The following is a 14,666-nucleotide window of genomic DNA, read 5'->3' as shown; positions in this document are numbered from 1 at the left end:
ACAGGACAGCAGATGTGCATCCAAAGAAGAAGCATAATGTCCAGTTGTATTGCACTTCCAAGAAAGTTGATCTCAGCATCCCTTGCTCCAGAGAAACTATACCAGTGGTTCTCGAGTTTCCTAATGCCACGGCTCCTTAATGCAGTTCCACATATTGTGGTGACCACCAACCATCAAATTATTTTCATTGCTACTTCATAACTATTACTTTGCTACTGTTATGAATCGTAATATAAATATCTGATATGCAGGATGTATTTTCATTCACTGGACCAAATTTGGCACAAATACCCAATATACTGATGGGGATGGGAATTGAAATTGTCATTTGGGAGTTGTAGTTGCCAGGATGCATAGTGCACTTACAATCAAAGAACATTCTGAACCCCACCAATGATAGAATTGGGCCAAACTTCCCACACAGAACCTCCATGGCCAACAGAAAATACTGTGTTTTCAGATGGTCTTTGGCGACCCCTCTGACACCCCCTTGCAACCTCCCAGGGGTTCTGACCCCCAGGTTGAGAAATGATGAACTATACCAAGATCCAATGAGGATTCCCTCCCTTCCCTCCTCCATGATGTCACCAAGGAGGCAGATGTTGGGACCATACTAACCGATGCAGCACATCTGGCAGACTAGGTGGGCATTGAGGTCCCTCTCAGCTCTGAAGAGGTGCCACATGGCCTCCTGGGAGTCTGGGAGCCCCAACACTGCTAAGGCTGGGTGAGGTGGCGAAGTCGGCGGTGCTCTGCTTCCACCTTCCGGCTTCTTTTTCTCCTCCCGTGGAGTACAAGCGTCAACGTGGTCTCCCAGCCCCATGCGGAGGCCGGCTTCCTCCCACAACTTCCTCCTTTCGAGATCTTGCTCCTCCTTTCAGAACATCGCTCAAAAGAAAATAAGTCCCTGCAAGCTGTGGAAACTTCCCAGAAGAAGATTCCTGCCTTCAAGGTTGGTGGAAAGCAAAGGTCCTCTGATCCACAAGTGAAGGAAGGATTGGAGAAGGACTGTGTTGTTGCCCAATTCCAGTATTTGAGAGTGTGGTTGTCGAAAAATTTTCAGATAGGCCTTTTTGGGTTGTTGAAATGTTTTGAATGAGTCGCTGCAATATTTCAAATCACTCTTCCTAAGGTTGGTCACCTGGGTGCTCCAGGAAGGAGCATTAAGTTGAACATAAAAGTATTTATTTTAAAGAGATGGTTCAACAGCAGCAAGACAACAATGACCAAGAGAGAGGCGTTTCCAGTCTTCCAAGTTGAGCAACCAAATCTAGGACGCACTGGGACAGCTCACAACTACTAAAGAGAGCCAAGAAGGAAAACTGAGAAGGAAAACAAGACAACTTCTCCCAGCTTTCTGTGGTTTCCTTTTCCTCTAAGCTGTCCAAAGTGCTTCCAAGTATCCAGGAAGAGCTAGAAGCAGTATCTTCCAGTACCCTAGAAGCAGTATCTTTCCAGTATCCAGGAAAAAGCTGTATGTGGAAGTCAAGAAATGCCAGGTGAATCTTTCCTGAAAATGGGACACTGGGACAACCTCCTCCCTGATCCTCCTTCTTCAGCCCGATCCTCCTTCTCCAGCCCTGGCTTCCAGTGCGAGTCACGCTACCATCTGACACAATCCCTTTGAAGAACAATGGAGCGTTCTTTCCACTTTGCTTTCGTGCCAGGCTAGAAGCATCTTCACCAGTGTTGATATATCTCAAATCAATGGCACAACTGAATCCTGGCTGCTTCGATGCTGCTTTGGAGAGGCGACAGAATGGAATGCAAGCACAGAGATAACTGGATGGCTGTATCGTTCCTCTCTTCCGTTTCTCCTCCTCCTAAATATAACTTTTTCTAGATTCCTTTTATCAGCTAGGTCAGGTGCTCTCCACCTTGTGACACTAAGGACCAAGTCTAGCAGGAAACTTCAGGTCCCGGTTTTCTCCATTGCCATTCAGGACCAACTTTGATAGCTCTAGAGAAGGAGAATTTGCACTGTCTCCCTCCCGGTGGCTCTAATGCGATTACCACCCCTTCCCCCCTTCCCACGCTTTGCCACCAACTCCCTTGAGCTAATAATACGTCCCCGGCTCCTTCTCGGCAACAGTGGCCTTGCCGGCTTATCTCCAACTGGTTAATCTATTTCGCAGAGTCCTTCTGCTGATAAGCAACCTGTTGCACCCAAGCGTCTTCTGCCCCGCTGACGCCGCCATCATTGGGCCGCCCAGCAAAGCCCACCCATTCCCCCGCATCCCTCCTCGCCAGCCCACAACATAACCAATCAACCGCCTGGCATTCCTGGCCAAGACAAGGTCGGGGACAGAAACAGCAAAGCGGCTATTATATCAGTGACCTGGCCTGGCCTGAGAGTCCGGACCGAGGGAGGATTAGGAGGGAGCAGCTCTGCAGAGAAGACCCAAACTACGGAGTGAGAGCGAGACGGTAAAAGGGCAAGAGCAGAGTGCAGAGACTGAGATTTAAACCTCCCAAATCCCCTCTTGCACAAAACCACACAGGTCAACATTCCCTACACTGGACCCAACAAAAACTTCAAAAAGTGTGCAAGTTTTTAAGCTGTCCAGAATTCTTCATCAAGAAAAAAGCAAGAGAGTGTTTTGGAGAACTCAAAAGCATGCATATGTAAAAAGTATATACTATGTAACAAAATGTGAATTTTCTGGTCCTGGTTTGAAAGTGTTATTTCCTGTACTTACTTTGAAAGTAATTGTTCTATTCCAGAAACTTCGCTTTTGTGGCTGCCACAAAGTAGGTTGAATTGGTTGAGATAACCATTGGAAAACTATAGCAAAATACGCTGCAGGATGTCCCACAAAGACAAAGTTTTTGCACTTTAATACTCACGATAGAACCAATTATGACCCAGGAACACAAATTGTGTTACACAGTGTTATGCTTCTGGCTTCATTCGCTTTTATGAAGCATCATGGCTACTAAATACATGTTTTGGTGAGGTCCTCGATGCATAGAAAGAGGTGTGTAGTAAATAAATATTATTATTTGAAACACAACAAGATGAGTGCACAGTAGACACTCTGCTGGCTGTTGAATTGGATCACACGTCGGACACTTCCCAAGTGTCTAGGACTGTGTGATGTATCGGCAAATAATGCGTGCAGATCCCAGTAAGGTGGCCTTCTGCAACTGGCAGATGGTAATTTTGTCAGCACCGATTGGGTTTAAGTGCACATCAAGGTCTTTAGGCACTGCACCTAGTGTGCGGATCACCACTTATTATTATTATTATTATTATTATTATTATTATTATTATTATTATTATTTCAGTGCATTTCAGGTTCATTCAAATGCAAGATGAATCAAGTATGAGCTAATAGTAACTGAGGGAATTTCTAAATAAATCTGATAACATCAAGTAAAGAGTTTGCTTCAATTAGCCTGAGCCCATTTTCATATTACTCTATAAAGTAACTTCATGAAAAGTGATCATTAGTGCCTGGTAGGAAGCCCACCCTTGAACTAGAAAGTAAGGTGGCAACCCAGAGGTACCCAGAAACATGGCAAGCCAAATAATGAAAGCAAGAGCTCTAGTTGCTCCCCCTTTAGAGTAGCTATACTACTGCTAAACATTGAGGATCCATTTGAAGACTAAGGCTTTTAGCCCTCGACATAACTCCTTTTCCTCCTCCAGTGTTTGAAACATCCCTTCAATCTCAATCACATTATCTCATTGCTGATATCATCTGCTTTCTTGCTGCACTTTTCCAATTCTGTGTAAACCCAGAAAACAGCTCAGTGTTCCCAATCTGTACCCCAAACGAATGTGTGGAGCATTATGGCCACCAGGGGTGCATCTAAACAGTAGAATGAATGCAGTTTTACCCCACTTTAACTGCCGTGGCTCAAGACTATGGATGTGGAGTTTGGGCAGGCACCAGTGCTCTTTGGCAGAGAAGGCATGGCAGTTAAAGTGGGGTCAAACTGTAGTGTAGATGCACCCAAGAACTGTGAAATGCTCCTTCAAAACCCAGACTCGGCTCAGCATAGCACACTGCCAATGTACTGCAAAATATGCCTTTGACATCTTGTCCTTTCCCCAAAACTCCCAGGATTCCATATCATTCAGAAATGGCAATTAAGCTGGAGTCAAACTGCATCCATTCCACTGTGTAGACGCTCCCAAGAACTGTGAAACGCTTCTTGAAAACCCTGAGCAAGGCACATTGCAATTCTGGCGCAAAAGACTGCTTTTACACCTTGCCCAATTCCCAAAACTCCCAAGATTCCATAGCACAGAGACACAGCACAGAGACATAGCAATAAAAGTGGGGCCAAAATGCACCCAAGGATGCTCCTTCAAAACCGAGACTCAGCTAAGCAGAGTACATTGCCATTGTAGTGCAAAATATTGCTTTGACACCTTGCCCTTTTCCCCAAACTCTCAGTATTCCATAGCATTCAGGCACACCAGTTAAAGTGGAGTCCAACTGCCTCCGTTTTGCAGCGTGGATGAATATCAGGCCTCCCAACACTAATGGTTAATACACACAAGTGTAAAATTCCTAAAGATTCCTGTCAACTAATAAGCAAAAGCCCTAGGCTGATAAACCCCAGTTTTGGACATAGTTGTCAGAAACACAATGAGGTCTCTTTGATTTCCCTTCCAAGAACGACAACTTCCAGGAACGTATCTCCTCCCTCCCCTTTGAATAGAATAGAATAACTTTATTGTTATTGTATATTTTGCAATGAAATTAAATGACATCCCCAATACACACATGCCTAATGCAGTGTTTCTCAACCTTCCTAATGCCACAACCCCTTAATACAGTTCCTCATGTCATGGTGACCCCAACCATAACATTATTTCTGTTGCTACTTCACAACTGTAATTTTGCTACAGTTATGAATCATAATGTAAATATCTGATCTGAAAGATGTATTTTCATTCAGTCGACCAAATTTGGCACAAATACCGATATGCCCAAATTTGAATACTGGTGGGGTTGGGGGCGGGGTTGATTTTGTCCTTTGGGAGTTGTAGTTACTGGGATTTATAGTTCACCTACAACCAAAGAGAATTCTGAACTCCACCAATGACAGAATTGAACCAAACTTGGAACACAGAATTCCCACAACCAACAGAAAATACTGGAAAGATTTGGTGTTGTAGTTTTGGAGTTGTAGTTCACCTACAATCAGAGAGCACTATGGACTCAAACAATAATGGACCAAACTTGGCATGAATACTCAATATTCCCAAATGTGAATACCGGTGGAGTTTGGCGAAATAGACCTTGACATTTGGAAGTTGTGGTTGTTGTGATGTATAGTTCACCTACAATCAAAGAGCTTCCTGAACCCCATCAATGATAGAATTTCGGCAAACTTCCCACACAGAACCCCCATGACCAACAGAAAATACTGTGTTTTCTGATGGTCTTTGGCGACCCCTCTGACACCCCCCTCGCAATCCCCTCAGGCGTCCCAACTCCCAGGTTGAAAAACACTGGCCTAATGCCACATCAGTGTGAAACTGCAGAGTTCAGTATAGTCACAGCTCTAGGATAAAAGCAATCTCTCAGCCTATTTGTGCTTGTTTTTATCATCCTATGCCGTCTGCCATAAGGTAACAATTCAAACAAAGAATGTCCAGGTTAGATGGATCCTAAAGACTATTCAGAGCTTTCTAAAGGCAGCAGGAATCATAAGGTTCTTCCAAAGAGGAGAGAGGGCAGTTAATAATTCTCTGGGCAGTAGTGGTCATCCTCTGGAGCATCATCCTACCTGCCTTTGTGCTATTAGCAAACCATACGCAGATGCAATAATTTAGAACACTCTCTATAGCACAGCGGTTTTTCATTCAACTGTTGGTTCCTTAAAAGTCTCAGATAATACAATTTCTGCTGGGCCCTCTTAATCAATGCAGCAGCAGTGTGAACACTGCCCCAGGTCGGGTCCTCCTTAACATTAGCACCCAGGAACTTAAAACTGGCCACCCGCTCCACTCTATCTCCATTTATAACCAAAGGCTGGTTGCAATGCATTAGCAAAAGTGCTCTCTGTGTGTTTTGAGTGTGCCGCAGCACCTCCCCGTCTGTCCCCAGCCTCCACTTATCAAACCAGACACTGCTTTGGCTCCAAACAAGGTCAGGAGGAAGGGAAAGATGGAAAAGCCCTTTGCCACCAAAAGAAAGAGAGAAAGGGTACCTCGCGGGTTCTTCCGGAGCGCCCAGAACCAGAAGCCGGCCACTCCAAAAACATGGCCAAAGAGCAGCGCGGCGTGGGGCAAGGAAATGCCATACAGGAGGGGCATGGGCCCAGCTCCACGGATCTCCTGGAATCCGCGCTCTTGGAGCAGAAAGCGTTGGCATCACAACATCCCGGGTCCAGAGAAGCCAGAGCCAAGAAGAGATGCGCAGAGAATAAATGATTCGCTGTCCCTGAAAGGCTCCTTCTCTCGCCCGTCTCAGGGGGCAAAAGGGGACTCCTGAACTGTCTCCGAAATGGAGGCGCCAGACTTCTAGAAGAGGGAGAGTGACTCAAGCATCTCTCCCTGGCATCCGTCCCTCCGTCCGGCAAAAGTGATGAAATGAGCTGACTTCAGGCCAGCCGCCTCTCCCTCCCTCCGCTTTCAAGGGACGAAAGAAACGTCACGCTCTTAGATTTCCATTCCCAAACCTGTTGGAATGCCCACTGGCTTGGAAGTGAGGGGGGGGGGGGGGTTCAGTGGCCGCTTCGCCTTGGGATGGGCCTGTCAAGTTCATAAATCAACACATTGCCATGAAAGAAGGACAAGCGGATGCATCTACTATGTAAGATTAATACAGATTAACATCACAAGGAGAAGCAGATAATAAATATATTATACTGACACAAAAACACAGTATGACACAGCAAACAAGATATATATGCTGGAATTCATATCACAAAATCACAATAATAACAATAACAATAACAATAATTTATTATTATTATTATTATTATTATTATTATTATTATTATTATTACCACCACTACAACTTGCCACGAAGGATGGGTCCATGCATCTACCATGGAATATTATTGACATCACAAGGAGAGACAGGTAATAAATACATTATTATTATTATTATTATTATTATTATTATTATTATTACTACTACTACTACTACAACTAATTGACACAAAATATTGGGCCATGCATCTGCTCTGGAAGATTAATGCAGATGAACAAAACAAGGATAGGTGGATACATGTTAGCCAACCTGGGATTTGCAGCTTCACAAGTCTTCTCTGTTGTGGAATGCAAACTACAGCTCCCAGGATTCCCTGGCATTGAACCACAGCAGTTCAAGTAGCATCAAACTGCATTAATACTACATCCTAAGTAGGATTGGAGGAGCCCCTGCATTTAAGGGTTACTAAATACAAAGATTTAACATACGGGGTCCCTGATGGTGCAGCGGGCTAAACCGGTAAGTTGCTGAACTTGTGGACCAAAGCCGGCGGTTCGAATCCAAGGAGCGGGGTGAGCTCCTGCTGTTAGCCCCAGCTTCTGCCAACCTAGCAGTTCGAAAATATGCAAATGTGAGTAGATCAGTAGGTATTGCTTTGGTGGAAAGGTAATGGCACTCCATGCAGTCATGCTGGCCACATGACCTTGGAGGTGTCTACGGACACAGCCAGCTCTTCAGCTTAGAAATGGAGATGAGCACCACCCCCACAGTCGGACAAGACTAGACTAAATGTCAAGGGGGAATCATTACCTTTACCTTTAAGTAGGATTGGACTGGTATAGTGGTTTCAGTGCATCTACATATGCATGTTTTTCATGAATGTAAGGTTTATCTTCTGTATTTCTTAAATTCTATGACACCATCAATTTACTGCAAGCATTTTGCTATCAAAATTCTGCAAGATCCTCCCTGTTTTTATTATTTCAGCTCAAAAAGACAACCCCACATCAGTGGCACAGTTTGGCACATCCTTTTGGTGCACCTACCCTGCAAATTAGTGCTGTTTGGCGCCACTTTAATTGCCGTGGCTCAATGCTTTGGAATCTTGGGAGTTGCGGTTTTACAAGGTCCTGATCCTTCCTGCAAACTGCAACTCCCAAGATTCCATCGCATTGTGCCATGACAATTAAAAGTGGTGTCAAACCGCATTCATTCTTCGATGTGGAGGCACCCCTTGCCTTCTGGACGCAGAGACGCCAGATCCGTTAAGGCTCTTCTTGCCAATCTCCCAGAGCCAGAATGAGGGAAACATTGCCACTTTTGTCCCTTCCTTCATGGTTTCCTTTGGGGCAGCGGCGCCACTGGAAACCCTTGGCAAAGGAAGGGAGCGCAGACAGGGCGCCGTTGTTCTCCGTGGCTGCAGTCGAGACCCAGCCTGACACCGAGGGCTCCTTTTGCCCCATTTCGAAAAGATGTTTTCATTGGTACACGAAGGAAGACAAACTCAGAAAATGGGATATAAATGCCAGACATTATTATAGTATCAAAACAGCAACAATCGTGCCTTTTCGCACACCACTCCAGTGCAAAAGGACCACCCTACGGATATGTTACATATCCCGTGAGTCCTCATGATATGCTGCTTTTAAAGGACTGTTTGATTATTTGCTTTTAACACAAGCTGTTCCAAGAAAGACATTCAGAAACAACAATCCAGAGGAGATACTTTGAGAAGAGATATCTTGGAAGCAATGCATATTGAAAGGGATCCAGGAGTTTAGTTGGACCAGAGGTTAAAGTCAACTGTCATCAAATCCACAAACAACTGAACCTGAAAATGTAGAGGGTCTCCATTATTCCTGCGCTTACGTACTGGTCTGATTCATTTAAATTAGGCATGAAAAAATGAAATGCACTGATATAGTGATGCCTGGATTGGAAACAGTCCATGGGAAAGGAGTTGAAGGAGACCATAAGCGGCACATGAGCCAACAGTGTGATGCAGCAGCAAAAGAGGTCAATGCAATGAGGAGGATAGCATCACAATGAGAAAATGGGGGCAAGCTTGGAGACTGGGACATAGGCATAGAATCATGGAGTTGGAAGAGATCTCGTGGGTCATCCAGTCCAACCCCCTGCTAAGAAGCAAGAAAATTGTATTCAAATCACCCCGACAGATGGCCATCCAGCCTCTGCTTAAAATCCTCCACCATACCCCAGGGCAGAGAGTTCCACTACTGAACAGCTCTCACAGTCAGGAAGTTCTTCATAATGTTCAGGTGGAATCTCCTTTCCTGTAGTTTGAAGCCATAGTTCCATTGCATCTAGTCTCCAGGGCAGCAGAAAACAAGCTTGCTCCCTCCTCCCTATCTCCTCACATATTTATACATGGTCCTCATCATGTCTCCTTTCCGTCTTCTCTTCTGAAGGCTACACATGCCCAGCTCTTTGAGCCACTCCTCATAGGGCTTGTTCTCCGGACCCTTGATCATTTGAGTTGCCCTCCTCTGGACACATTCCAGTTTGTCAACATCTCCCTCAACAGTATTCCAGATGTGGTCTGACCAAACCATCACTTCCCTGGACCTAGATGCTATACTCCTATTTATGCAGGCCAAAATCCCATTGGTGTTTTAAGCTGCCGCATGACATTGTTGGCTCATGATTAACTTGTTGTCCACGAGGACTCCAAGATCTTTTTCACACGTCCTGCTGTTGAGCCAGCATCTCCCAATCGGTATCTTTGCATTTCATTTTTTTTCTGCCTAAGTGGTGTATCTTACATTTGGATCAATGGATTCCAATTGGAGAGAAAAGAGATTCCATCTAAACCAGGGGTCCTCAAACTAAGGCCCGGGGGCCGGATATGGCCTTCCAAGGTCATTTACCCGGCCCTTGCTCAACATCAACCTAAGTCTGAAATGACTTGAAAGCACACAACAACAACAACCCTATATAATCAGCCAAAAGCAGGTCTATACTTCCCATTGAAATAATAATAAGTTTATATTTGTTAAAATTGTTCTCCATTTTAATTATTGTATTGCTTTTGCACTACAACTAAGATATGTGCAGTGTGCATAGGCATTCATTCATGTTGTTTTTCAAATTATAATCCGGCCCTCCAACAGTTTGAAGGACTGTGACTTGGCCCTCTGTTTAAAAAGTTTGAAGACCCCTGATCTAAACATTAGGAAGAACTTATTGTCTAAGAGCAAAAAGAGACAGCCTCGGTGGATGGTAAACTCCCCGTCTTTGGAGCTTTTAAACAGAAAACTGATTCCTGCACTGAAGGGGGTTGGACTAGATGACCTTTGGGATCCCCCTGGTCTGTGATGCTATGATTTTTTTTCCATCCTGGAGCTGAGTCATTCCTGAACTTGATGCAGACAGAGATGTCTCTCAGGGCAGTCTGCCCATTTACGAGATAGTTTCCTGATAATGATGAGTAACGGTTTTTCCTTCCCATGAAACCCAAGTAACATGACAAAGCAGCAGCAGAAGAAAGACGTAGAAGGCCTCCTGCCAATGCAAAACAAGGAGATGCTCCCTAAAAGGCAAAGAACTCTCCTCCCATAAACAGCATCTTAGCAGGGAGGCATTGCTTCCTGGCTCAGCAGGAATATGCAGAATACACAAAAGCTCAGAGAGGAGTGGCCTCGGGTGCAAAACCACCGGAAATAAAAAAAAAAACCCCTCGAAATGCAAAGTCATGCCTTGATTTTAATGCTGCACCGACAGAGTGCAGTGGGGTTGTGCAGCCCTCCAGATGTTCCTAGATTGCAATCCCAAGCCTTCCTGACACTCAACCAACACTCCTTCTTCTTATCCAGATGAAAGCAACAGGAAAGAACTGTGTGGGCAGAGAATGCAAAAAGGAGAGAGAAGCTGGCACTTTATTTTTTATTGTAACGCACGGACTGAAAATGGCAACTATCCAATCAAAAGTTTCTGAAATTCGGCAGAATCCGAAAGCAAGCCAAGGAGGGAACCAAAGTTCAAACCCTGCAAACGCCTTGAATTCCTCCAGATGTTTCTGGATTGCAATTCCCAGCCTTCCTCACCCTCTGCTCATCATTCCTAAATCAGGGATTCTCCTTCAAACACACACAACATGTATTACTACTATACTATGGAACAAGATTTTTGTTCATGGATTAAAAATATCATTTCCTAATACCATAAAAATATCATTTCCTAATACCATAAAAATATCATTTCCTAATATCATAAAAACATAGAAAAATTTCATTTGCATGCAAAAACTTTGTTTGGAATTTGTTTGGTATTTGGAAACTGCTCTGAGTCTCCTCGGGGAGATAGAGCGGCATATAAACAAAGTTTTGTTGTTGTTGTGTGTGAAAGAGGGACTTCCTATTGTTTTTCAATGACTACCTCATTGAGTCTCAACCAATTTAATATCATTTGTGGCAGCCACAAATACAAAATTTCCAGAGGATTTGTAGAATCATTGAGTTGGAAGAGACCTCGTGGGCCATCCAGTCCAACCCCATTCTGCGAAGAAGCAGGAAAATCGCATTCAAAGCACCCTCGACATGGGCATCCAGCCTCTGTTTAAAAGCTTCCAAAGAAGGAGACTTCTTCACAACCAAGGAGAACAACTACTTTCAAAGTAAGTACAACACAGGGTTGTTGTAGGGCAGTGGTTCTCAACCTGGGGTCCCCAGATGTTTTTGGCCTACAATTCCCAGAAATCCTAACAGCTGGTAAACTGGCTGGGATTTATGGGAGTTGTAGGCCAAAAGCATCTGGGGACCCAAGGTTGAGAAACACTGTTGTAGGGTTTTTTTGGGCTATATGGCCATGTTCTAGAGGCATTCTCTCCTGACGTTTTGCCTGCATCTATGGTAAGCATCCTCAGAGGTAGTAAGTACGACACAATTAAACAGGAAGTAATACTTTCAAACCAGAAATAATCATCATCATCATCTTCATCATCATCATCATCATCATCATCATTTTCCTGCTTTTATCTCAGCTGAGATGCAGAATGCTCACAACATATAAGTATTAAGATAGTATTAAACACATAAATCAGTTAAAATTAATTAAAACAATGAGGATGCAAGGAATGCAAAGGCAGCTAATATGTTTTTCACATTGACATACAGACTTCCCTGCCTGAAAATGTCACGTTACACCTCACAATGAGAGTTTGACATATATGCAGAGTGTCAATTCAAGGCCAAGCCAAGGACAAAACCAAGAATGGACTGGTTTCCTCCAGATAAGGCATGGGCAAACTTGGGCCCTCCGGGTATTTTGGACTTCAACTCCCACCATTCCTAACAGCATCAGTACCCTTCCTTTTCCCCATCAGCTGCTTAAGCTGAGGGGGAAAAATCCTGGAAGTTGGTGTTTGGATGGGGAAAGGAATGGCAAAGAACAACCCAAAAAACATGGAAGGAGAGACTCTATGAAACCTGGTTCTTTCCTGCCATCTCCTCAATCATCTGTAGTTTTCTTCTAAAACTACCTTTGCATTTTCCTATACAACGTATCCTAAAATAATCATCAAAGCACTGGGAGGAAAGTAGTTTTCCCTAAATGCCTTTTTGTTTACTGTTTTCTACTACATTTAGACCAGAAAGAGACATTGCGACATTTGGGTGGAGTCCCCAGTGGCGCAATGGGTTACACCCTTGTGCTGGCTGAACTGCTGACCAAAAGCGGTTCAAATCCAGGGAGCACGGTGAGCTCCCACTTATCAGCTCCAGCTTGTCATGCAGGGACATGAGAGAAGCCTCCCACAGGATGGTAAAACATCCGGCCGTCCTCTGGGCAATATCCTTGCAGACGGTCAATTCTCTCACACCAGAAGCAACTTGCAGTTTCTCAAGTTGCTCCTGACATGAAAAAAGCAGCTAAAAGTGGTGGTAAACCACGTTAATTCCACAGTGCAGATGCCCCTATGCAATCTTTGCTATTCCCTCCAACCACCTTGAATATCCTTTGTGAAGGGAAAAAGTGGAGTATAAATAAACACAATAATAAACAAACATAATAATAACACTATATAACAAAATTTGCCAAAATGTTCTGTTCCCGGTTTGAAAGTGTTATTCCTGTTTACTTTTTCGGGACGTACTTTGAAAGTAGTTGTTTGACTCCAGAAACCTCACTTTTGTGGCTGCAACAAACTATTCAGGCTTGATGAGATATCCATTGAAAAACTATCACAAAATGTGCCACAGGATGTCCCTCCAGGACAAACAAAGTTTTTGCACTTTAATAAACCTTTCCCATATTTTTATAAACCAATTAGGAAATCACATTTATAATCCAGGAATAAATATTGTGTTACATTGTGGAATAATAATAATAATAATAATAGAAAAGCTGACACAATATGAGGATTTAAAGATCGAACTGCAAAGACTCTGGCACAAGCCAGTCAAGGTGGTCCCAGTGGTGATCAGCACATTGGGTGCAGTGCCTAAAGACCTTGGCCTGCACTTAAACATAATCGGCGCTGACAAAATTACCATCTGCTAGCTGCAGAAGGCCACCTTACTGGGATCTGCACGCATTATTTGCTGATACATCACATAGTCCTAGACGCTTGGGAAGTGTCCGATGTGTGATCCAATACAACAGCCAGCAAAGTGATCTTGTCTGCTGTGGACTCATCTTGTTTTGTTTCAAATAATAATAATAATAATAATAATAATAATAATAATAATAATAATAATAATATTTTTCCAGTTCCTTGCTCTGGAAGATCACTTATGTCATGTGGTACTTGATGGTGGTCTCCCACCCAGAGCTTTGGCCTAGAGAGCACATGCAAAAGGAAAACTCTGTGGCCTGTTCTCCCAGTGTCCAGCAGATGGCACTGCAGACCAGTCAAATGAGCACCACCCAGAGCTTTGGCCTAGAGAGCACATGCAAAAAGAAAACTCTGTGGCCTGTTCTCCAAGCGTCCAGCAGATGGCACTGCAGACCCGTCAAATGAGCACCTCCTGAATCTGGTACCAAGGAAAGTAAAAGGAAGTGCCTGGAAGGAAGGCAAGCCCACACTGCAGGCACCATTGACCCACTTGCACTGCTCTCCCTGAGCATCTCTATGCAGCTTGGGTTGAGAAAGTATTGCCTCCAGAGCGTGGCAGAGCAGTGCAATTCACACAATGGGCACAGTGCCTCTACACTGCAAAACGAATGCAGTTTGAAGCCACTTCAACTGCTATGGGTGTTGTAATTTAGTGTAGCACCATCCCTCCTGAGCAGAGATGGCCAAAGACCTAGGTAAATGTAAAGGTTTTCCCCTGACATAAAGTCTAGTCGTGTCCGATTCTGGGGGGTGGTGCTCATCTCCATTTCTAAGCCAAAGAGCCGGCGTTGTCCGTAGACACCTCCAAGGTCATGTGGCCGGCATGACTGCATGGAGCGCCGTTACCTTCCCGCCAGAGCGGTACCTATTGATCTACTCACATTTGAATGTTTTCGAACTGCTAGGTTGGCAGAAGCTGGGGCTGACAGCGGGAGCTCACGCCGCTCCCCGGATTTGAACCTGCGACCTTTCAGTCAACAAGTTTAGCATCTCATCGATTTAACCCACTGCGCCACTGGAGGCTCCAAAAAAATTGTATACTTTTGTTGAACTATCTCAATGGTACCTATTGATCTACTCACATTTGCATGTTTTCGAACTCCTAGGTTGGCAGAAGCTGGGGCTGACAGCGGGAGCTCACGCCGCTCCCCGGATTTGAACCTGCGACCTTTCGGTCAACAAGTTTAGCATCTCAT

At 44.3% G+C, this 14,666-nt stretch overlaps 1 protein-coding gene across 11 annotated transcripts in view; it reads right to left on the bottom strand.

The window, feature by feature from the left end:
• The window catches only part of MACF1 (microtubule actin crosslinking factor 1), a 398,178-nt gene that overhangs the window by 256,498 nt on the left and 127,014 nt on the right, over positions 1 to 14,666 (bottom strand). The window contains exon 1 of one of the 11 annotated variants that reach the window (XM_060784084.2): positions 619 to 1,325. The exons of the other annotated variants lie outside the window; for them this stretch is intronic. Within the exon in view, the coding sequence (XP_060640067.2) occupies positions 619 to 823 (205 nt within the window). The 5' untranslated portion in view covers positions 824 to 1,325. Of the gene's footprint in view, positions 1 to 618; positions 1,326 to 14,666 lie in introns of those variants that run through there. 11 annotated transcript variants of the gene reach the window in all.

Source organism: Anolis sagrei, chromosome X (assembly GCF_037176765.1).
Source record: "Anolis sagrei isolate rAnoSag1 chromosome X, rAnoSag1.mat, whole genome shotgun sequence".
Lineage (NCBI taxonomy): Eukaryota > Metazoa > Chordata > Lepidosauria > Squamata > Dactyloidae > Anolis > Anolis sagrei.
Note: the sequence above shows the minus strand (reverse complement) of the source record. Positions and strands in the feature narration are given on the sequence as shown.